We start from the raw sequence: 23,006 nt of genomic DNA on the forward strand, positions 1-23,006 counted from the left end.
CCGTAATCTGAGAAACATTCGCTGCAGAATCCATTTGTTGAAGAGAGAGGAAAAAACAAAGTTGTCCCGAGGTGGGATCAAACACTAAACCCCTGGGTTGCAAGTCCTGCACCTTACCAACTAAGCTAACCGAACATCATGTCAAAGCAAGTCAAATTTAAAGGCTTATATTCTCATCCACAATCTAATGGTTAAAAATATTGCTCCAATGAAAAACTTATTTGCAGACCTCAGCAGTATAGTATTACGGCTTCTAATGTACGTATTCAACATAGTGATGAGTGTCTGCACTGCCTGAATTCTACCAGAAGTAGAACAAGAAGAATGTAGTGATGAAACGCGCTCCATAGTGCTGTTTGTCCGTTTTCAGCTACTGTGGAAACATGACTACGCAACGCGGCGACGTCCACAGAAGGGGGGACCCGCGGTTATGTAGAAATAAATGGCTCGTACTAAGGTAATAAAAACATAATGTATGTATGTAAGGTCTTTACACAAACTGAAAACATAGTTATAGATCTTATATAGCATTTCCGTTGATAGATCCTCAAATATTACACGCTGAACCTTTCAAAATGGCAAATACATCACAAATTGCCACTACAGCATTTCTCAATACTCGTTAGAAGCAATTTGGTTTGTTCGAAAAAAGTATTGAGGTTCAATAACCAGCCCCATCTATTCATAGATGTCCTCTGTTACACAGAACACACATCCACAGGAAAGGTCTAACACCTCTCCAGGAAAAACTCTTATGGGTTACTTGTAGTTAGTTTTCAAACACCTAACAAACTGTATGGTGGATATAGACGTCACACACGCTTGTGATGACAAAAGTATGATAATTTCCCTCACACTGACATATCAAAAGAATTATATTTATTATGTGTGTAATTGTCATTATTATTATTACTACAAGCTATTTGAATGTGTTAAATTAATTACTCTTAAATATCAATATCTGTACTGGCGTCTGAAGCCCAGCATCGGTTGGACTCCGATGAAAATGTTATCACGTTATTCAGTGCACTGAATTAGCTGAGCAAAGCTCTCACCTTGAGCTGCGTAACAAGGTTGTCAGACACATTCTTCAGCAGATTGATGGTAGGCTTGTCCTTACAGAGGAGCACCAGCTCCAGGTCCAGGTCACCCTTCAGTAGCAAGCCCTTGGCAACCAGGCCCACCCTCATTACGCCACGCAGAGAGCGGGTGGCCTGATCTTTGTGCTCACTATCAAAAGGACACAGCAGATACAGGGGAGAAGTACAAGACAGACAAAATGTGAGAGGTGGTTCTTACTAACAGATTCATTTTCTACCAGCTGAACATGAGGAATGGCTTCCCTGACATCGCCTCACCTTTCCTTATCAGCGTCTGTGCCATCGGAGTCAGACTTGGAGGTTCCCTTCTCCTGCTTATCCAGCCAGTCAGAGACCGCCTTGAGAGCCCGCTCTGTGTGGGACACCATGTTCTGTACATTTTCCAGTTCCTCCTGAGTTGGGTAGATTACAGAGTGTTTGGCCATGACATGGCGGTCGTCATTCATGAAGACACGCATGGAACGGTGGCGCATTGGGGGAGGCTAGGGGTGAAAAGACGCATGATCATTAATAAAGAAGAAATACAAGGGATGGTTTATGCTGTCACAGGATTAGCAAAAGACTTAATTATTGTTGATAAGAACCAATTATACACCAAAACATACTCTAAATCGACATCATAGTTTCAGTGAATAACATCCAGGAGGGATGTTATTAACTCTGTTATGGTGCACTGCTAAACCCGACATCTACTTTTGATAAAGCATTAACAATTCTTTGTGCTGTTTGTTGGGCTGTAAGAATCCAAATTCATTACTATTTATGCAACAGAGGCTTGTCTTAGGAAGCAGGATTACTGAGTTACCTGGATGACTTGACGTTCTAAAAACCCAGAGCAGCTCTTTCTTTTCAGCGTCATATAACAGATTTGAAAATGTTCCCAGGTTTTATTCAGATGCAATTCAATTAACGTCATTAATACTGCTTTTACAGGACAGGCTCCTGGTCAACCTGGAACAAGCATTTCTTAGGGCCTGTGTCCACCAAAGACGCCAGCGTCTATTTTCAATTCACTGCAATGGGAGCGCCGCATTTTTCCAAGCTGGTAAAAACGGCAGGAGCGTAACGAGGCGCTGAGCGTCTTTTCCACTCTGGGCTCTGAGCATTTTTTTGAGGTGGCCCGAGAATTTAAAAATGTTCAACTTTGGGAAAAACGCTGCGCTCATCACTGTCACTTTGTACCCAGCTGTCCAATCGCAGTAGAGGAGGGGCGGGACAAATACCACACCGTAGCAATAGTTACTATCTGGAACCGGGCTTCGTCGAACCTCAGGCCTTGGACTAAACGGTGGTACTCGCCGAGATGGTCCCTTGCCCACAAAAAAAAATAAAAATAAAAGTCACATGAACCCACATACAGCAAGTCCACCCTCTCTCTCTAGCCTTACCTTCATACAGCAAGGGCCAGAGCAAGGGCCAGAGCAAGGGCCAGAGCAAGGGCCAGAGCCAGAGCAAGTACTCTACTCTGTGTTGACATTTTTTGTATCATAGCAACCAAAGCAGTCGGCAAAATGCTGCGCCTCAAAAACGCCCGCTAGCGCTCCATGCTGGGCGTTTTCAGCTGGCAAAAAACGCTTTGGTGGACACGGGCCCTAAAGAGTAAAAGACCTGCTTTCTATGTCACGCGCTTGTCTTTAATTAAAAAAAATTGAACAACGAGGTCTCATGTCTGGGCCAAGCTTCTAACACCACGATTACACAAGCCAAGTGTATGCAGAGCCAGCCAAAGTCAATTGAGAGGAGAGCATTGATGTGGAAGCTGCAGCATGTGTTCCTAAAGCCCCAGGCAGACTGGAGTAACAAAAAGCTGGCACAAGTCCTGTGACTTTAATTAGATGTGGCACATTTACTTGTCCTGTTAACAGTGACATAACAAAAAGGCCAGTGTGCCCCATACTTTGGCTGCCTGCCTGCTCATTGTCAGACATACAAACACATGACACAGAGATGCATTACTTCAAACGAGATAAATGATTACCATTGTTGCTCTGGAGGCCGTGGTGACTCCTATATCCAGTGAATGACCTTGTTAAAACAGTTCTTCTTGGCAGCAGATGATAATGTTGCAGTCCGTCTCTACAGGAGGGGGAAACATGCACACATTTTAACGTTAAACGACTTAAATAGTGAGGCAGAATACAAACATCACCGTGGGCAAATCTGCAGAACACTTAAAACCAAGCTAGAGCCACAAAAGGATGGATGGAAGGCACAAATATCTTACTCAAAGTTCTGCTGATCTGAAATGTGTTTGACGCGTATCCCTGTGGGTAAAACTCTTCTCACGCAGTCAAGAACCTCTCTAATTTGTCTCTTAGTGTAAGAAAGTGGTCGCCCGCTGTGGCAAAGGAAGATTGTTGGCACAGCAACACCTCACCTTAAATTGATCAACAGGCAGAAATGTTGTTCATTCATTGTAATTAGAGCACACAGAACGGGAGAATGAGTGAATGACAAGCAAAACTGTAAAGTGCTTTGCATAAAAGCTTTAGAAAAATGCCACCATTTTTTATCTTAAAATGTTATTTTTTACTTATCTTAGTGAAACACAGTAAGGGTAGTTAGGTCAACCCAAGTAGCTTCACGGGTGCTTAATTTAACTACAATCCCTGATGTGATCAGGGTGAACTAGTGAGGTTAAGAGGGCAGGTGGGACATCTCATTTTATCGTGACACTCCGTCGTTACGCACATACTAATATGTGCACATCTGGCGCAGACTTTTACAGCATTACAAGAATGATTTAGTTACAGCCGCAGTAAAGGACAAATAACGAGTATAAGCATGGCCCCTGTTTTTATGTTTACATCGACAAGTTACCGAAAGGTCGCACCAAGCCAACCTGCTGCTGCTAATCAAAGAGCTACCTACAAGCTAACATACCGTTACACCTGTTAAACCTTCATACACACACGCAACTTTTGTTTCAGGAGGAACAGTGAGCTATGACGAAGTAGCCTAACAGTTACGGGGCCCAGACCAGACAACCCCATCAAGGGGAATTTAAAAACAGACGCCATTTTAATTCAGTAGAGAGCCTTACTGGCGACAGCGAGCTAACAACCCCCACAAATAAGACGGTTCACCCAGCGTTCAAAGCTGCGCCGTGCCGGCATGCTCTGCCGGCCCACAAAACACATAAATCATCACATTCGCATCATGTTTGTCAACTGAATAATACAATATAAGTGCAAACACTTGACGGAAAAGGGTGTCTGTATTTGGATGTCTGATGGTTTGCCCGTCAGACACCAAAATGGTCGAGGAGAGAAGTCCGAGACCCCGGTGAACGCTCAGCCTCAGTTAGCACTTAGCAGATTAGCTTAGCCGAACAAAGACAAACGCATCCATTTTTGAAACGCATTTAAATATACGCGCTTCGTATGCTATCTTCGTGTGCTCTCTTGATGTTCAACGACCATCTAGTCCCTTATTCATTTCATGATAAGGGCTGAAGTTGTGTATTTTCCTTACTCACCGTGGTGTCGTTACTGTTAACGGCCAGCGCTGCACGCTAGCTCCGTGTTCTCGGCAGCAGCAGGAGTGCATCTGGAAACGCCCACGATATGGAAAACGAGCATGCTCATTGGACGGAAGTTGCACGTGACTGCAGTTGTAGCCAATCGGAAAAAGGGGGTACAGAGGAGGGGCGTGGCTCGCAGTGGTGGATTTGAACCGTCTACCCACACCAGACGGCTGATTCATTCAGTGTTCTTTGGGATCAATTAAAACACGATCATTGGCATCGGTGTTACCATTTAATGTCATCCGGCTGCTCTATTTTCCTACACATTTTGAGAGTTACTGTGGAAACTCGGTGTAACCACAGTTTTGCATAGAGAATCACTTGTTGCCTTGATCGGGAGAAAGATGTATCAGAGAATAAAGGCATGATAAAATGTCACATATCCTTTTTTGTTTTGGGGCAGCTGCAACGAAGTAACATAAATCTACGTTAGGCTGCTAAAGGAGACTTGAAATAAAGAAAATAAAGAAGGAATAAAACAAGATATAACTTTTTGGACAGTGAGCATTAGAGGTGTTGGTAGGTTAATTTTGTTACCTTTGTTCAGATCCAGGACAGTCTGTGTGCTAAGCTAACTGGCTGCCAACAGTCTAGACATGAGCGTGCCTTGTGTTACTCATGCACAATACAGGAACACATTACCTTTCCTTGACAGAGTTGTAAAAAATATTACATCAATGATAAACCAGAATGAGTCAAAACAGGAACAGAATAATTTATTATGTATTCTTACTTTTCCACATCATATTCAATTAGCTTTTGCTACACATAGCTTCACTTTAGTCCCCAGACACCCCGGGAAAATAAAACAAAATAAAGATAGACATTCACATTCATGTCACAGCACTTCATTTGATACACACAGGGTGTTTTTTCACATCTTCAAGCTGAGGTAAAAGCACAGCCTGTTCTTTTGATCTCTTATTTACACAAGTCATTGACTTTTACATTATGTCAGAGAACAAAACGGCACATTTACAGACAAAACTTTTGAGTTGAGATGTTTGCTTTAAGACTAGATACAGTCTTCACTTCAACAGAAAGTTAGCACATTATACTTTAACAAACAAAATTTTTTTATTTGTATATTTATCTGTTCTCACAGAGGACAGACTATCAAGCCAACATGTCGTGTGCATGGGCCACACTGTAAGCAGTTTACAGTGAGTTGGGGCTTTTCCCCGTTGTAGAGTAACACTGGCTCATACAACAACCCAAGCTGGTTAGTGATATTTCAGACATGTTGTTTCCATGTTTTTAAAAACACTTATACTTCATCCACATAAACCAGGGTGGCTCTCAGCCAAGAGAGAGAACTCTTTTCAATGTGATAACACTGAATTCTGATCCAGATAATAGATCCTGCACCAGTTGTGATACCGCTGGCAAATGACAGAGCATCCCTTAAAAAGTGATGGATGACATGTCCCCTTTCTTCCTCTGTAAGTCCCTCCCTTACACCTTTTTAACACTTTGTTTCTCTGAGTTCTGAAAGGAGCTGACATCCCAGCGAACAGAGCGGAAGGTGCTTCTTTTAAAACTGGCCTGGCTTTTAGTGAGGCTGTAGATCTTCCTGAGGACGGCGCGTCGCAGCAGGATGTAGACCCATGGGTCCAGGATCTGGTTACATGTTGCCATCCTGACACCTGTGATCATCAGCTGCCTATAAGTGTTTATGTCACTGTTCAGTGAGCCACTGTAGGACCGTATGGCTGAAGTCAGTCCAAAGACCTGTATATAAAAATGAAAAATAAAAAGAATCAAGTTTAGGTTCATCTTGTACCAGCTAATAAACTCTTACTAACAAATATGCAAGTAAACTCTAATGTTGGTTAATATTTTATGTATTAAAGACATGCCTGTGTTTTGGTTATGTTAAAACTGTATGGCAAATACGTTATTCCTCACAACGGACATGTTATAACTGCACTGCATCCTTTTCAAGCCCACACCCAGAATCTGGGATACTTGTTGCAGTGTGAGGTGATAGAGCTCAAGATGTACGACAAAATAATCGAAACAAATGCAGTATTTATGAAGTTAATAAAGTGTCTCATTATTTCTTTTGTGTGCAAAAAAAGATCCATTACATGTGTCAAAACCCGATAAAAGCTATTCTATTTAACTCCATACACCTCACTGATCTGGCGATGGGTTAGTCATTACAAACTCATGCTGTGCAACCTAATATTATTCTAACCCACATAAATTTATCTTAAGTTCTGGTGGAGATCCTAAAGTTCCCAACGATACCAAATATGGCTATAAAATGATGCACAAGACATGTAGAATATTTTCCTTTGATAGAATGGTGTGGCCATAAAAATTATGGAGTGTTGGGTTTGAATATTTAACTCCATGTAAACATCATAAAGACCTGAAATAAGATTATACCAAATATACACATAAGAAACAGTGTGAAATAAGATGCTTTTCCCGACCTTAATGACTTAGGCCTACTTACTTACTTTAGGGGAATCTAAAATGGAAAACTGCATGTTATGGCAGCATTAAAAAATATATAAAATTCATAGGCAGCTGCTACGCCAATGGGAATGTTAAATCTTATCAAGGCAACAAATTCTTCCCAATGTTAAAACAGTTGTGGACAGCACACTCAGTAATGTGAAGTAAAATAAGATGATTTCCTGATAGACTGGAAAGACTGGATTTAAAAAAGACAAACAGTGGTGTTGAATAGGCTAACTGTGATCTAATCTTCCTGTTTCCGTTTCCTGATGTTCAGAACGCAGCAGCACGTCTGGTTTTTGATCAGCCCAAAAGGACCCATGTCTCACATTACTGAGTGACCTCCACTGGCTACCCATGGCCTCCAGAATCACATTCAAGTCACTAATGCTTGCATACAGAGCTACAACTGGGTCTGCACCAATCTACCTAAACTCCATAATACAAGCTTACGTTCCAGCTCTGGGACACTGCGCTCCTCCAACGAACGCCGCCTGGCTCTGCCATCCCTTCACACAAAGCAATCTCTGTGCCTGTTCTCATCTGTAACACCACGATGGTGGAACAAGCTACCACACGCCAACAGAGCAGGGGCCTCCCTCTCTAACTTCAAGAAAGTGATCAGCTGACCTTTTAAACATGGAGTCTATTTCCAGACATTACCATTGCACCCATATACACAGTAAAACTGTAGCAGAGTTCTGTTAACAGTCAATCAGCTGTAGAGTATTAATCATCTAAGTGGCAGAGGAGATACTGTAGCTAAATAATCAACAATAGATTCTTCTGACTTAAATTTCTCTCAGATAAAATCTATGCTAACATGAATAAAATTAGTCTTTTACAATACATCTTATAATATAGGTATGGTAATGTGATGTTTATTAGGGTGTAATGACATTACATTTAAAATAAAAAGATTTCTAAGGTACAATTAGCTGCAGTATTTAAAGCTGTTGCCTGCAATTTCCTAAATTCAAAAATAACTTTCAGTCATGTATATAATGATAATATAATAATCAGCAAACTGTTGCGCCTGACATTCGTTATGTTAAATTTTGTTCATTTCTGTTTGTAGTTCACCTTCTATCTGTTTAAGTTTTTTGTTGTTGTTTTTTTGTAACTTATACCTGCTACATTGAATGGTCTTGATTGCATTTATTCTGGTTATGTCACATTCAAATGTAAACTTTTTGCTTTTGTTGCAAAGTGCTTTGGCAACATTGTTTAACTTAAACATTCATGCCAATGAAGCACATTGAATTGAACTGAATGTGATAAAATGTCTGTTAAATGATTTACCCAACACTCACCAGCAGAGGGCTCCAGCAGATGCACGAGGTGACCATGATGCCAACTAGCTGGACCACCATCTCAGTGTCGTGGGACCTGGCCGAGCGGCGTTGGGAGCAGGACCTGTTCTTTAGCCGGGCTCTCACTAGAGTCATCCCACTGATGGTGTTGCACACAAAGGCCACGGCCAAAGAGCTCAATGCCAGTCCAGAGAACAGCACCACAAATGCCAGATCTGTCACTGTAGTGTTCTCCATCACCCTGATAAAGCACCATGTCCCCGGGTACTGGTTAGTGTAGGTACCCAAGCTGAAGAAGGGTAAAAGGGCCACACATAAAGCCAGCAGCCAGATCAGGGCCAGTGCCATCTTTGTCCTTGCTGTGGTCACCAAACGAGAGTGCAGCAATGGCCTGGTAACGCCCAGGCAGCGCTCACCAGCCATGGCACAGCCCAGGAACAGAGGGCACAGGCCAAAGAACACCATGCAACTTCCCAGAAACTGACAAGAGGTATCCAGATTCGCAGGACCACCTCGAAAGTTAGAGACAGGATCAGCTGTGGACCCAGTGCCTGCTGAGTATCTCCTCAGTACCAGGGCTCCAGGGATGACATGTCCAGCCAGATCTGTTGCCACCAGAGAGCTGGCAAAGAGCAGAAAAGTGGCCTTTGACCGCCGACGGAAGCGGTTGTAAGCCTTGGCGAGAATGATGAGGGCCACCACGTTGAAAAGGATGCCCAAAGTCATGGTGAGGCCGGCAGAGGTGGGGTTGTTTGGTGGAAAGGTGGTATTACGTGCTACGGCCTCCACCTCAGACTCCTGAACCATGGTGGTGTGGTTAGAGAGGGGAAAGGAGGCAACAGTGCCCGAGGAGTTGTAGTGCTGCATTGTCAGCATCACCACTGGGCTCTGGGCCTGATGTGTGTCCTCTGGTTAAGAAGATACTGACAAGGAAAGAAAGACAGGATAAGCATGCTGACTGACTGTATGAAAATTATTGGGATGAGGACAGGGTTTGAATATTATGTTTCACTTTTTTAAAAAGCAAAACCCTCCTGTGCATTGTTAATATTTTGGAATATCAATGGAATGGAATATTAATCTGGGGGTGAAAATTGAGTCACCCCCCGTCTCCCTGCCTCCTTGGAAAAGTTAAACTACAGCACCTTTAGCCAAAACAAAATGCATAATACCCTCTACCCTTTATGCCCCCTAATGATTTACATACAGTGCCTGTACAATTTGTAAAATATAATATAAAATCACTCTGGAGGATAAATTCAAGTAAGGTATTTATTTTTGCAGTCTCTAGCGGTAAACAAAGTGACAAAAATTAGCTCTCAGCAACCTCTGAGGTTTAAGTATGAAGTTTCCTTTTCATATAAGACAACACAGAAAGTCTGGACAAGTTTGAACAGTATCTGGTGAGAGCAAACGATGCAGCACACATTCCTCTAAAAGTATTGTTACCACGCAGCAGCAGTAATAAAACAGTCCATAAAAGGTATTATAAACAAACAAAATAAATACATAATAAATACATTTAAAATACATAATCATCAGTCAAACAATACCTGTATAGCGCCATTTGAATAAATACATGAGCATTTCCCTTCAAACAATCAATTTCTTTAGTTGTAAGAGATAAAAGATATAAATAATACTGAAAAAGAAGTTAAAAGCGGAAGTTCTCCAAAGTTGTAGGCATCTCAGAGCACAATAGTTTCTTTTAGTCGGCACTGTAAATGTTGCTGTAAAATGTTACCTTTTTTTGACCAAGGTTAACATTTGAATGGGATTAAAAAGATGATGAAAAACAAATTGAACCTGGAATGATAGCCTCAGGGCATTTGTGTTTTGTATTTATCTTTACATGAAATATATTTAACCTACCTTTGAAATAAGAAATCCATGGAGATGATCAAGATCACATTGATTTTCACAATTACTCATAACTGAAAGTACTTAAAAATAAATTAATCCAGGTTCTTTTGTGATATCTTCTTGTGTTGTTCCAAAGTCAGAGGACTTCTTCACCTCAAGTGTTTCCTCATTCTGCAACTATGGTGAAACTCCTCTCTCAGAACAAGCCGGCCTCCCTATAACATTGTTCATGCTTGTCCTCTGTTACTCTGACTGCGGCTGGCTGCTTTTATACTGGGGAGCTGCAGCGCACTCACATCGCCTCTGGGTGTCTCAGTCAGTGAAAACCGGTAACTTCCTCCCACCAGTGACTCCCTGGAGCTTGCAGAATCAATGTGCCATTCAGAGAAATCCCAAAGATGAATATTAATATTTAAAATCCAGCTGCCTCGCCCCAGACTCCACCTCACCAAACAATTATGAGATGTGTGTAAATATTAAGCCTATACAACTACAACACAGAATTGAAAATAAGGACTGACCTGCTCCAGGCTGTATAAAGCATTACTTTTGTGAGCACTGATGTCGTTTTCAACTAAAATGCATGACTTCATATCACAGCTACAACAAAATTGTGTTATAGCCTACTGGTTCATGCCAGATTACACTCTTACAAAAGTAAAAGCTGGCTGAATTGACTTTGGGCAGTTGAACCTGCGTTACTTAATTTTCCTGCTTTTCCTGCTGGAGAGACATGTCCCATTGTTTGTTAATTTTGCATGAATTGAAACACACCCCTGCTCTACTGAGCCTCATCTGAACAACCTCAACAACCCTGTGGTCAGCTCTCATCGATGTTCACCAGCTGTGCTCCTGCCACTACAAACATCTCTCTATGTCACAGCTGCAAATGATTTTCCAGCGCTCCAGAAGACTGCCAAGACTGATGCTGCTGGGGAGAGGAGTTACTGCTCCAGGCCTCGCCTCGGGGAGAAAAAGCACACATACATTTTAAATTGGTAAAATCCCAGTGTTATTTTTTTGGTAAGCGCGTAGGTTGAATGTTCAAACTACTGAGGTGTCAAATGATGAAAAGATTCTCTGGATTCCATCATCACCTGCCAGGCGTATCTTTGCACTCATCTTCTTACTTCACTGTCACCTTGTGTCAAAACAGTAGAAGGGCTCTGTTGTAAAAATTTGTTCAAATAGACGCTGCAGCTGTGTGTCAAAAAACATCCTATTTGACTGCATTGAGGTGAGGAATGGAACATGTGTGCATGAACTCATGCACACCTGAGCTGGCTAAATGGAAAAGCTCCATGCTGACGAATGGAAAGGAGCCACAGAGAAGAGATCTGCCGAGAGGACGGGCCATAAGGATTAGGAGGCAGGAAGCAAGTCTTCTCTGAGAAAGAGAAAACCAAAATAGGAAGGCATGCTTATCATGGGCCATTTAACATTAAAAGGAGCCAAATTTTTTTTCTTTTTTTTGGTAGTGATTCAAATTCCTGTTTTTTTCCCCCCTTTTTTAAATTTTTAATGAAGAACTCATTGTATTTACAGTAGCATACAAAAATCTGTTTTATTTTACCAGAAAAGGAGTTAATTCCACTTGTTTAAACTAAAAGAAAAAGGTGAAAAAATGTTTAGTTATGGTTTATAACCTCTGCCACAAAACGTCTGATTCACTTGGCTTTGAAGAACTCGTTCCACCTCCGTGTGCACCATTGTCTATCTGCAGACATAATCTTGGAAGATTGATCACCAGCTCACAGTTTATGGCTTCTCATTGTGGCAAAGAAAAGGTTGTTAACTGCTGTATCTTCACTCCACATGGATGCTATTTACTTGTGTTGTCTTGCTGATTGCCATAAAACAGGAAACCACACACCATAACAGCTCTAAATAAGTCTTATTTGAGTGGTTTTGCCTTTGTACACTGCGACTTTTCTGAAAACAACCCCCACCTGACTGAGAGGCCCCGGACATGACGAGCACTGATTTGTCCAGGGCTGTGTTCTGGACTTTTAATGCCTCAGTTCATTATACAGGAATCCACTGGCGGATTGACACAGCCCTGGACCCAGTAAAAACACCCAGCGTTTTACAGAAACACCAGCCTCGTAGCAAAAGCCGTGCGTTCCTGAGGGTCATCGTGTCCATCTGAAAAACCAGTGCCCCTGAATGTTTGTCTAAGAGAAGATTCTTGGTGACAGGCCTTCCTCGGTGTCACAGTTTCAAATAATCCACAAAAGCAGAAGAACATGGAAGCCTGGACACATATGTTTGGCTGCAGTTTGTTTGTCACACAATTCTCTGCATTTCTGTTAAAAAAAACAAACAAACAGCCACAAACATTCCAGGATTTATTTGTTGAAAACCTCATAATTACCCTTTCTTTAGTCCAGACATTTTTGCAGAATTATGCATCTCTGGGTTTTATATACAATCAATTGTTCACTGCAAGGAAAGTACATAAAATAAAATAGACATTAGCCTTGATAATGGGTTGAGAAGACTGTTGTTTCCTTTTGTTCTTTATCTTTATAGGCACAGCTGGATTTGTACAAAGATTTCTACTCATACTCATGTGTCTCAGAAAAATCTTGTTCCTTCATTTAGATAGGGATACTTTACGCAAAGTCATGCATCAAATAACCCACAGCCTGCCTATACCGTCCTGTGAAGGCTCGTCCTAATCACCTCTTGGCTGACCACACTGGGTGAAAGTATGTCCATCTGCTTTTCCCAGCAGAGCAGTGGTGGGGTCTTGGGAGAGGAGATGAGTTGGAGAGTTTCATCTCTCTGAGGAAAATTTCGGTTCAGTTCAGTCTGCAGAACATCTGTGTGGCCTCAGTTCACTGGAACTAGAGCATATTAGTTCTCAAAACACCACTTCTTTTGTATTTTATCCTTTTTTTTTTTTTTAGCAAAACAAAGATATCATTCACTAGTAGATAACTAAAACTTTAAGGTTTTGTGATTCAGTTTTTTCTGGGGGGGTCAAACACGAACTGCAATTTCTCTTATGTTTTAAGATGACTAAAACAAAAAATAATAAATATGTCTGTGTGGGGAGGGCGGCTGGATCTTCTGTTTTACTTTTTAAACAAACAAGACCATCCCCAGCGTTATTTATACTGCAATTGAGTGACCTGAACACAGGTGGCAGCTGTAAAGATATTGAGGGACATTTGAGAAATTTAGAGGGAGATCTTTTCTTTATAAATGTATATTTTCCTGTGTATTTAGGTTCCTGAAGTAAATAACAGGCTAATAGTAAAGCACTTGTTAATGTATGTGTTTATTCGCACATAACAATTTCAGACCATTTCTGTCTAATAAAAACAGCTTTGTTCATTTCAGCTGCGAATCTGTGCAGATTTCATTTGTTGTCAAAGCACTGCACACATTTAAACAAGTCAAACGCATTCATACGACTTCTGTTCTGCTTCCTGTCCATCATGCATGCCAGGCTATGACTGTATAATCTCTGCTGCTTGGATGAGCTGAAGTCCATAAGCTGCTCACATCATCATTTATGTCTTTCACCAGGCATATTTAATGAACGGGGACTTCCTTGACTCACCAAAGTGTGAAATGTATACGCACAAATCAAATGAAAACTCCATTAGTGAATATTAATGTGAAAAGAACAGGCTCCAGTATATGAGAGACACTGCATCACTCTGAAAAGGGCAGCAGCAGAAATGGAAAAGTCACCATTGCAGACGACCTTGTTGTATAACTCAATTTAATGCATACTATAAGTCTGGGCCATCTGCAGTTATGGTGGTGAGAAATAATGTTGGTTTATGAGGCTGGTGATGTAAAGTGTGTGATTATGTAATGGTAAAGCTGTAGGATATGTGCATCATCAAGGCCCAGAGGATGTGTTTGCTGCAATGAGTTTACTGAGTGCCGGTCAGTGCTCTAACAATATGTTCTTAATTACGTGGATTTTGTCACTTTTATTATCATTGCATGCTATTACAAAGTTAACTTTCAAAATGCAAGCTCACTGATAGAGGGAAAGAGTCATCATCAGTATTTTCTCTCCATTATTCCTTCAGAGTAGTGAAACACTGGGTTTTCTTACAGCTTCTTTTCCCATTCTACATAAGACGTGCTGAGACTGAGCTATTTTAAACTTCACTGCTGGTTTCCCCATCTTCACACTCTGCTCAAGGCAGTGACATTAATCTTGTTCTTGCCTGCCCTTGCCCATAACAGTCTGCACATTGAACTGAATGGTACCTGCTGGATGACGTTTCGGGTGGTTTCTCCTCTGGTATGAATTCGAGGTCGACAAGGGCAGAAAAGCAATTTCAGTAACTTCACTGGTTGATTACTTGTATTATTATGTGTAATAAATGAAGGGCTGTTTTTGTAATGCATATTTATTATGTTTTTTCTTGTTTTATCATGCCAATAATGTAGCTGTACTGCTTGTACAGCTACATTCAATTAACTCTCCTACAATACCACAAATTTATTGAACCAGCACTTATTTTTGCAGACAACAACAACAAGCTGACGTCATCGTATGTATTAACGTGTTTGCAAACAGTTGCCTGCTCATACATCCAACAGACATGGAGCAATTTAAGCATTTATTTAGCGTTGGGTATCTGTCCACCTGATGAATGAAAGTCCAATATTCACTCTGGTTATATCTCTGATTTGATCTCCACCAACCCCTGAGGGAAATATCTGGCTCTATATTAGCTAAATGCTCGCTAACTATGTCAGTCTACTGTTTGGTGCCGGGCAGGTAGCATATAGTTGGTTTATCAAAGTTTTCTTGCTACAAACAACGTGTTTTTGCTGGAAACGACCCTGATGACAGAGGTGAGACTGAACCAAAACAGTAAAGTTGCAATTCGAAAAACCAAAACAATGAGCTGGAAACTGCTGCTGTGACAGCTGGAGTCATCGCTACGAGTGACCCCTTTATGATTACACGTAACATCTGATTCAATGAGAAGAGCAGTTTTGAACTTTATTTTTTTTAAATGTGACACCTTGTAATCAAGTTAAACTGATTAAAGGAAACACTGACATTTGAATGGGCAGTGGTAAATTGTAGCCACAAAGCTGCTTCCAACACAATGTCTTTATTTCCGGTTTGCCTTAAAAGTGCTTAAAAGTACATTCTTAGAAAGTGCCATGTTATGTAAAAAGAGAAAAACATCATTACAAACAACAAGCCATCCAAAGTATTAGCTTACAGTACAACTCCTCTTCAGATCCTCTGATTATGCTGTCATTTCTCAGCACACAGCTGAAAAGAGACCTTTAGGAAATCATGGGAAGATTTTTCGCGTGTGAAGTGTGAAGTCCAAATTGTCTGTCCTGTGCAAACATGATTGTTTTTTCTTTTATGCCCTAAGTTATTCCACGGAGGAGTCGAGTCACTTGCTGGACTGGTGTGCAGAGCCACAAAGCTTGTCAACACAAGTCAAACATAATGCTAGCAGAACAAAGACTGCTAACCAGGAAGCGCTGGCAAACACACGCAGGTGGAAGTTTAGTAAACAGGTCTCATTGGTCCAGGTGATCCATTGTATAAGACCCAAATATATTCAGTGGTACCCATGTTTAAAGTTAATCTATCACCAATCTTCACAAGTTGCAAAATTAACTTGTCAGATTCTCACTTCAGCACACAAATGGTGTGTGCTGAAGTTGTTAAAAGAGATACTGACTTGTATCTTTAACAGCACATCCTTACCTGGTTTTTATTTGTTTTATTTAATAAAAATATAACGAGTAATTTGTAAGACAGAAATCTTGATACAATGCAGTTTTCTCATATTTCAATATCTTGGCTTCATGTTATGTAAACTTCTTCACAAACATTCATTGAACTGGACTTGTTCTCATTGCTCTGCAGTGCTCTGCAGTAAGCTAAAGGTCGCTTTGTTGAAATCCAGCCTTGAGATATACCTGGTCTTTCATGTTGGATGGAAACACACTTAGCTTGTCCCGTACAGTAAACCCCACCCAGCGAGGGGGCACACTGGAGCTTACAGAAGCAGCTTGTTAAATGGTAGAGTTTTGAACAGAGTGCTTCCTCTTTTCGTCTAAACATCTGAAAACCTGCGAAACTGCAAAATGAGAACTGCCCCCGCTTTGCCCCGTATCAGTACACTTAATGAACAGCTTTACAAATTTACAGACGCCTTTCTCAACAACACATGAATACTGTTTGTATCGTGATCTGACTCCATTTCATTGATTCACAAGAAGCTAAAGAGAACGATTTGTCTATTTAATGGACATTTCCAATGTTTTTGCATGTTTATAGGCTAGTCCACAAACAAATCACATATACTTAACAATCCTGCCAACCATTTTCCAATAGACTGCAGCAACATACAGTATGTGATGTGTAGGACACAAACTAAAATACTGAGACTAAATCAATTTTTCCACCCAAAAAGTCAAATTGCACTTATGTCCAGCACGATCTGAATCATATCATATACATAATCATATACAGTATTTGATCTGGATGAACTAGAAAGCTGTAAAGTGGTTGACAGGGGAACAAGAGAAGGACCTGCAGGAATGAGGATGGTAACGCATTTGAATGAGTATTTAAGCTAAGGTTCAATCAGCATCACTCGCTGTTCACCTCCAGTTTGCCTCTGCAGGCAGATTGGGTCTCTGCTAGAGTAAAAAAAACATCACACTACAGTCCAAATAGCAGTCATAGCAAAGGACTTCTCATGTCTCTAAAGTAAGCCTTGCTGTCCACGCTGCAGCATAAATCAAGATAATGAAGTGAATTCTGTGTAATTATCTAGTTTACAGTTAGTCTATAAATTCCATATTAGCTCATGTGTTATGCATGCTTGAGTGTACAAACACACACTAATCAAGAACACCCACAGAGAAATGCACGATTTCCTGGAACACTTTTGGTTGAGTTGTTTCAGAGGCTACTTGTCAAATTTGTCAGAGGGAATTTTTTATTCTTTTTTTATCATTTACAACATGATATCTGTATGGTAGGCCATTTTTGCCTGAAAAAGAAAATAACTGATGTAATGTATGGACAAAAATGAAAGACGATATGTCAACACTAAGAGAAAATAAGTAAAAACTATTGCTTGATAAGACACATATAATATATTAGATGCAAATTGATGAGTTACTAAGTCCTAACCTGACTTGAAAACAATGACACAAAAAGTCAAAATTAGGAATAATTGCATAATTCTTATTTCAATATATTGATATTACATCCAATTTTTTCCTATGCATTCTATCTGTGACATTAGTTTAATATGCGAAGCCTCTAGGAAAAGTTGACATTTAGCCAGTAGTGCTGAAACAGGAAGGGGGATGAAGAGATCACAGGAAGGTTGTTACTTCAATATAATCGCACATCATTCAAGGGGCTTTCAGTTCCAGTCTACTCAAAAGAAACATATTTTTAAAGCAAAACAGTAGCATCTTGTGCTTGACTTTGTATGTTCACTGATGATGACCACGTTCATTTTACAGGAACGATCCTTCTGAGACAAGAATGGCAAGTTCTTCACTAAATATAAACGGCAATGTTGTTCGCTCACGCAACTACCAAAATGTTTGTGTATGTGTGGCAGCATGACATGTTCATGGCCAAAAATGAATTTAAATGTCAGAGTGTGGCTTGAACTGGCTGTTTTTGGTTCACAGAGTCGTCTACAAACATCTCATAAAGGCTTCATTCACAGAGTGCCAGCCAGAGAGTAATGGTCTCTGCTGCCTGTGGCCTCCTCGATTGAGACCAGATGCTGCAGATACTTCCCTCTGCAGCACATCAGCCCAACATGGCCCCTCTGTCTGTTCTATCTCCTCATGTTGCAGCTGAAGACTGCTGAAAATATGCACTTTACCTGTCTGGAGTTATTTTATATTGCACGCTGAAGTGAAAACAAGATGTGAGTGATTAAAAGGCTGAAATTTGTTTGGGTTTAAAGTCCAATTACCGGAATATAATGCTAATGGTAGTGCATCGTGTGTTGCTCCAATAGCAGCTTTGCTTATTAGGACTGACCACTTGCCATGCCCCTTATCCCGTTTACTTACCACCCTGTTGTTCTTAGTCCACAAAATAAAGAAATTCTTCTTGTCCTTGGAAGTAACACTAGGTCAGGTTATTACTGTAGGCATGTTAGCCAGTGTTCTGCGGATTTATGCTACCTTTTGACGTGTGAGCATGAAAATTATCTTCAAACAAACCTTAACTGGCTACCTCGTTGTGTATGTTGTGGTTAGGGTTAGGGGATAAGCGCTACGGTAGCATTTTTCGACAAGACAGCAGAACAGCGGACATTCTAACATTTGCAGCTTATGTTAGAGAAGGCAAACACACTGTTTATTCCATTCCTTACCTTTGCTCTTGTGTTTTTGGTTTTGGGAATGCAAAAACAACCACCTGCACTCTTAATATATCAAATATCACTATATAATTTTGAACAGTTATTTTGCCAATATTTTTAAGCAGGTTGTGATCTGAAAATTTCAGAGATTGTTTTCCATCAGCAAACTTTAACTTAAAACTAACAGGAACAGATACTGAAGTATTTTATTGAAGGATTCATCTTACCAACACAGTCTACAGCACGACTTGACCACAAATCTGGAACCACAATAAATAATGCACTGCACAGCAATTATGCTAACACAGGCATGTGGCCATAAATCATTAAGTGCCCATATAAGCTGTAATGCATGTATTTGTGCATGAAAGCTGATTTGACACATTTATGAAATGGCACACATTGGGGGGATTTTGAAGACCCTTTTTTATAGAAACTCATGTAGCTGCTGTGCCCATGTGAAGTGAGGCCATTCTTTGTCCATATCTGGTTCTAAATAAAACAATAACACCATTGAAAGATAATATCTCTCCTTGTTCCTCTCACATTCCTTGAAATGATTATCATTTCTGAAGTATTCATCCAATCACCTGCTGCAATTTCCTTTTGACCTCCAAATATAATGGGCCCTCCTCAGGGGGGTGCTCTTTTACTCAAGCACCATAACAATGCGGGACACTTCCCGGATGTCCTAATTGCATATTTCTATTTACAGAAGTCCAAGAGCTACACTTTCTCATCTAGAATAACAACATGGAGGAGCACAAAGACCATGCACACACAGAAAACCTTCTTAGAAATGACGTTAAGAAGATGAGAGAAGAGGACAAGAAGACAGGCAGTGCTGTCAGCGTGTTAGCATCTGCTGACATAGCAGTAAGAGTGGCCCAGAGCTCAAATACTCACTGACAGTGCAGTTGTGAAAGACAAACCGGAGCTGAGTATCATGTGTGATGCTGAAGACGAATGCTTAGACCCCCAGAGAGACGATACAATTACCATCAGTGTTTTGGCAATTATGATGGATAATTGCATTACATCCACTGATAAGATCCCCTATTCGTTTCCCTTTGGCTCAGTTACAGGTTTGCACTTTAGTGCTGAAAGCTTCTGCTTTCTGTGCACCTCACACAGACATCCGTTAAAACAGGTCCTTTAAGCACAGCAACAGTTCGTAGTGCATATCAGAATATGTACACTTTCCTCACTGAAGGGAATTTTTGACCTGGATTCATCCATCCATCCATCGTCAACCGCTTATCCTGCGTACAGGGTGGGGGGCTGGAGCCAATTCCAGCTGACATCAGGCGAAAGGCGGGGTACACCCTGGACAGGTCGCCAGTCTATCGCAGGGCCGACCTGGATTCAGCCTTATAAATTGCTCAATTCATTTTTGGATGAGATAAAACACATAAAAACCTGGTAAGGAATGTACTGTTATAAGGGATAATCTCTTTTAACAAGACTAAAAGTCTACAGCCACGCCAGCAGCTCTGTGAGGCTTGTAGCAGAGATGTTTTATAGAGGAGACATGCCACTCAATCACATACTCAATACAACTCTATGGGGAACGCACATAACAACAAAGATGGTTATGCCGCCCCTCCCGCTAGAAAGCCAATCGGGAAACGTATTTCAGCCAATGGTGTGGTAGTAGTGACACATGTGTAGTAGATGTATAACTGGTCGGGAAAAACGCTTTTAAACCTTATTTTGAGGCAAAGTCGTCAAACTTTTTCCAGTAAAAGTGCAGTTCTGGCTCCCTCCCCATTCATTCAGATAGGAGCCTGGTCTTGTTAGTCCGAAATAGCTGCCCAAAGGCGTTGCCAAGATGGCTACCGAGTGGCATAACTTGCCTATAAGGACTTTGGCGGTACTTACTAGCATGCTAACAACCTCACAGTGACAATGGTAACATGTTCACCATCTTAGTTTAGCATGTTAACATAGTAACATTTGCTAACACAAAGTCGACATGAGGCTGACGGAAGCAGTTTGACCTGATAGTGGTGCTAGATAAAAAGTTGAGTGATCACCAAAGTTGTTATTTTCAGTCTGAGGAGAACATGAATGTCTGTACCAAACGCCCTGACAATACATGCAATAGCTGTCTGGACAGACACTTAAAAACAACCTGCTGGTGGCCATCAGAGCATCCCCGATCATTGCGATTGATCCTCTGGGGAGCATGAATGTACAAAATTCCATGACAATTAAGATTTTCAGTCTGAATCAAAGTGGTGGACCAACTAACCAACATTACCATCCATTGATTACAAAATGTAATTTGTATATCCTCCACTCGCCCATTAAAAACACCTAAGTGATTCATTTTCAGCAGAAAATGGTATTGGCAGCTTCCAGTCCTAAAGGGGAATCGGTTGAAGACAGATAATTTGGCATTTACTGGCAAATAGGCACGTCTACTCATGTGCCAGCAAAAAGGCAATCAGGGTGTGAATGAGGTAATTTGCCCAATGCCTTTTAGATGAGGTAATGCTGAGTCAGCCTCCACGTACCAGAGGAAGTCATCATCATGATAATTTATTGATCAAGCAAATGGTTTTTTAGAAAAGATAGCTGGAATAACGCTACCCAAAAGATGGGAAGAAAAAATCAGATAATGATTTTTAACAATAATTTGTTTTCCAAAACAGCGGGCCCTTGTCTAGAAACCAGACAGAGAGAAGTCTGAAAGACTGTAACCTAGAGGAAAAATAACACATTCACACAAACCACTAAATCACAGTCCTACTGGAAGCATAAACATGACATGACTTGAAAAAGACACTTCAGAGGGATCCCTCACACTCGGGGTTGTGGAAGGGAGATTTCCATCAATCGTGGTCTTTTCACATTGGAATCTAAACAAAGTCAAATACTGGGCTTTTTCGTGCAGGATTAAGAACAGCCAGAAGCCTGAAATATGTGTTTGTTTTGGTGTACCAGTCCCGTTTTGTAGCCTGACATCTAGTTCTCTCATGATTTTGAATGGTGGGAGAGTGTTGCTGCTTTGGTTGCTTCTAGCTAAGTTCAACACGTTAAACTATGTGTGCCAGTTACAGTTTGACATAACAAAATAAATTATGTTCTTTTGGGATTGTCAGATGAAAAGACAACGCTGACATGAGAAACAGAACATGCATGTTATCGGTTTTTAAACGAAAACCATGAAAAAGAGCCTATAATGTTTTATAAAAGACAACATTAAGTTGCTGTTACAAAGCATGTGTGCTGTACACTCTCAAGTGGTGTAACCTCATTTTATGAAGCCAGCGGAAGCAAATATTTAATCTTCATTGTGTGAGGACAATAACCACTTAAGATATGTACACACAAGTCCATTCTGTCCGTGCGTTGCCAGCTCACTTGATGGCTTTCTTTTTCTTTTTGCAGCACAATAACTCAAGAGTTAATAACAGGACTTCTTCCCAGATATGTACAGAGATAAACAAGGGAGGGTCTGAGTTGTTACTCAACACCTCTTTTCTTAGGCCGCTGTGGAGCTCGATGAGTGATGCATGCTCCACAGCCTCAGGCCAAGGATCCCGATCGCGAGTTTTGACATCTGTCAAAAGAAAGCATTTTTGTGGGAGGAAAGTGAGATAAAAATCACTGTGCAAACACTTTAAAGCAGTGGAAGGAATTGATTATAGAGACATAACATCTACCATTATTTGCATGTCGAGCAAACAACCTTACAAGTTGTAGGCTAACTGAGCATGGCTACAGAACAACATTAACTAACTATATTAGTTTGGGGGTGGGCTACAGGTTACGGAATAGCCCCTCTCATGACTAGCACATCCACTGTGAAGTGGTAGTAGTGTAGTGGTTGCTAGCAAAGCTCAGGCTAACATTGGCAGCTGTATCCTGCTCTTAATTAAATTTGGGTAAGTTTAAACTCCAGCAACCCCAGTCAGTGGGGTCACGTGTATGCTAGTAAACAACATTTGGTGTAGCATGCGCGTAATGTTGTTGTCCGGGTGGAAATAGTAGAGAAAAGAAACAGGGTGTAGTGAAAACAACAAAAGTTGTAAACATTTGTCATGAAGACTCTTTGATGGGACCGCCTGGAACATCAAATAGTCAGCTGGAGACATAATTTTCATCATGGAGCTAGCATCAGTTAATTAGCTACATATAGCTACAGCTGAGAAAATTTGCTAGTTTTCATTTCAGCTGGAAAAATCCGCGGCTGCAGCTATAATTGTGAGGCCTACTTTAGCCTTCTGAAATCAAGGCCCCATTGTATCAAAAGGAACTAAGAATCTCCAGTAAAAAATCTGCCACCATTATCACCAGTAACTAAGGGGACAAGGCTTAATGAAAACTCAGTTGTCTGTTGGTTTCCTCAGTGTGAATGACTAATGACTAA

At 40.9% G+C, this 23,006-nt stretch overlaps 2 protein-coding genes across 3 annotated transcripts in view; both read right to left on the bottom strand.

The window, feature by feature from the left end:
* ilf3b (interleukin enhancer binding factor 3b) overlaps positions 1–4,675 on the bottom strand; it is a 17,263-nt gene extending 12,588 nt beyond the window's left edge. Inside the window, exons 1-4 of one of the 2 annotated variants that reach the window (XM_038693643.1) lie at positions 4,579–4,675; positions 3,079–3,176; positions 1,359–1,582; positions 1,056–1,230 (exon numbers count right to left, since the gene is read on the bottom strand). In XM_038693643.1, coding sequence (XP_038549571.1) covers positions 1,056–1,230; positions 1,359–1,582; positions 3,079–3,081 — 402 coding nt within the window. In that variant the 5' untranslated portion in view covers positions 3,082–3,176; positions 4,579–4,675. The remainder of the gene's footprint in view (positions 1–1,055; positions 1,231–1,358; positions 1,583–3,078; positions 3,177–4,578) is intronic. The other variant, XM_038693650.1, reaches the window with a different exon arrangement.
* Positions 4,676–5,317: 642 nt separating this feature from the next.
* LOC119883137 (prostaglandin E2 receptor EP1 subtype-like) lies at positions 5,318–10,526 on the bottom strand. The gene is made up of 3 exons (XM_038693672.1): positions 10,281–10,526; positions 8,409–9,331; positions 5,318–6,357 (listed from the first exon to the last, which is right to left on the bottom strand). The coding sequence occupies exons 2-3, from the start codon at positions 9,282–9,284 to the stop codon at positions 6,082–6,084; spliced, it is 1,152 nt and encodes a 383-aa protein (XP_038549600.1). The 5' UTR covers positions 9,285–9,331; positions 10,281–10,526; the 3' UTR covers positions 5,318–6,081.
* Positions 10,527–23,006: the final 12,480 nt, after the last annotated feature.

Source organism: Micropterus salmoides, unplaced genomic scaffold (assembly GCF_014851395.1).
Source record: "Micropterus salmoides isolate LMB-PRFRI ecotype aquatic unplaced genomic scaffold, ASM1485139v1 Ms_hic_scaffold_10, whole genome shotgun sequence".
NCBI classification, from domain to species: Eukaryota; Metazoa; Chordata; class Actinopteri; order Centrarchiformes; family Centrarchidae; genus Micropterus; species Micropterus salmoides.

Excerpts from the sequence above, each read along its gene's own strand:
- LOC119883137 (XM_038693672.1), bottom strand. The coding sequence starts at position 9,284 with ATGCTGACAATGCAGCACTACAACTCCTCGGGCACTGTTGCCTCCTTT. Across the intron at positions 6,358-8,408 it reads TCTGCTGGAGCCCTCTGCTG|GTCTTTGGACTGACTTCAGC; the intron begins GTGAGTGTTGGG and ends TTTTATATACAG.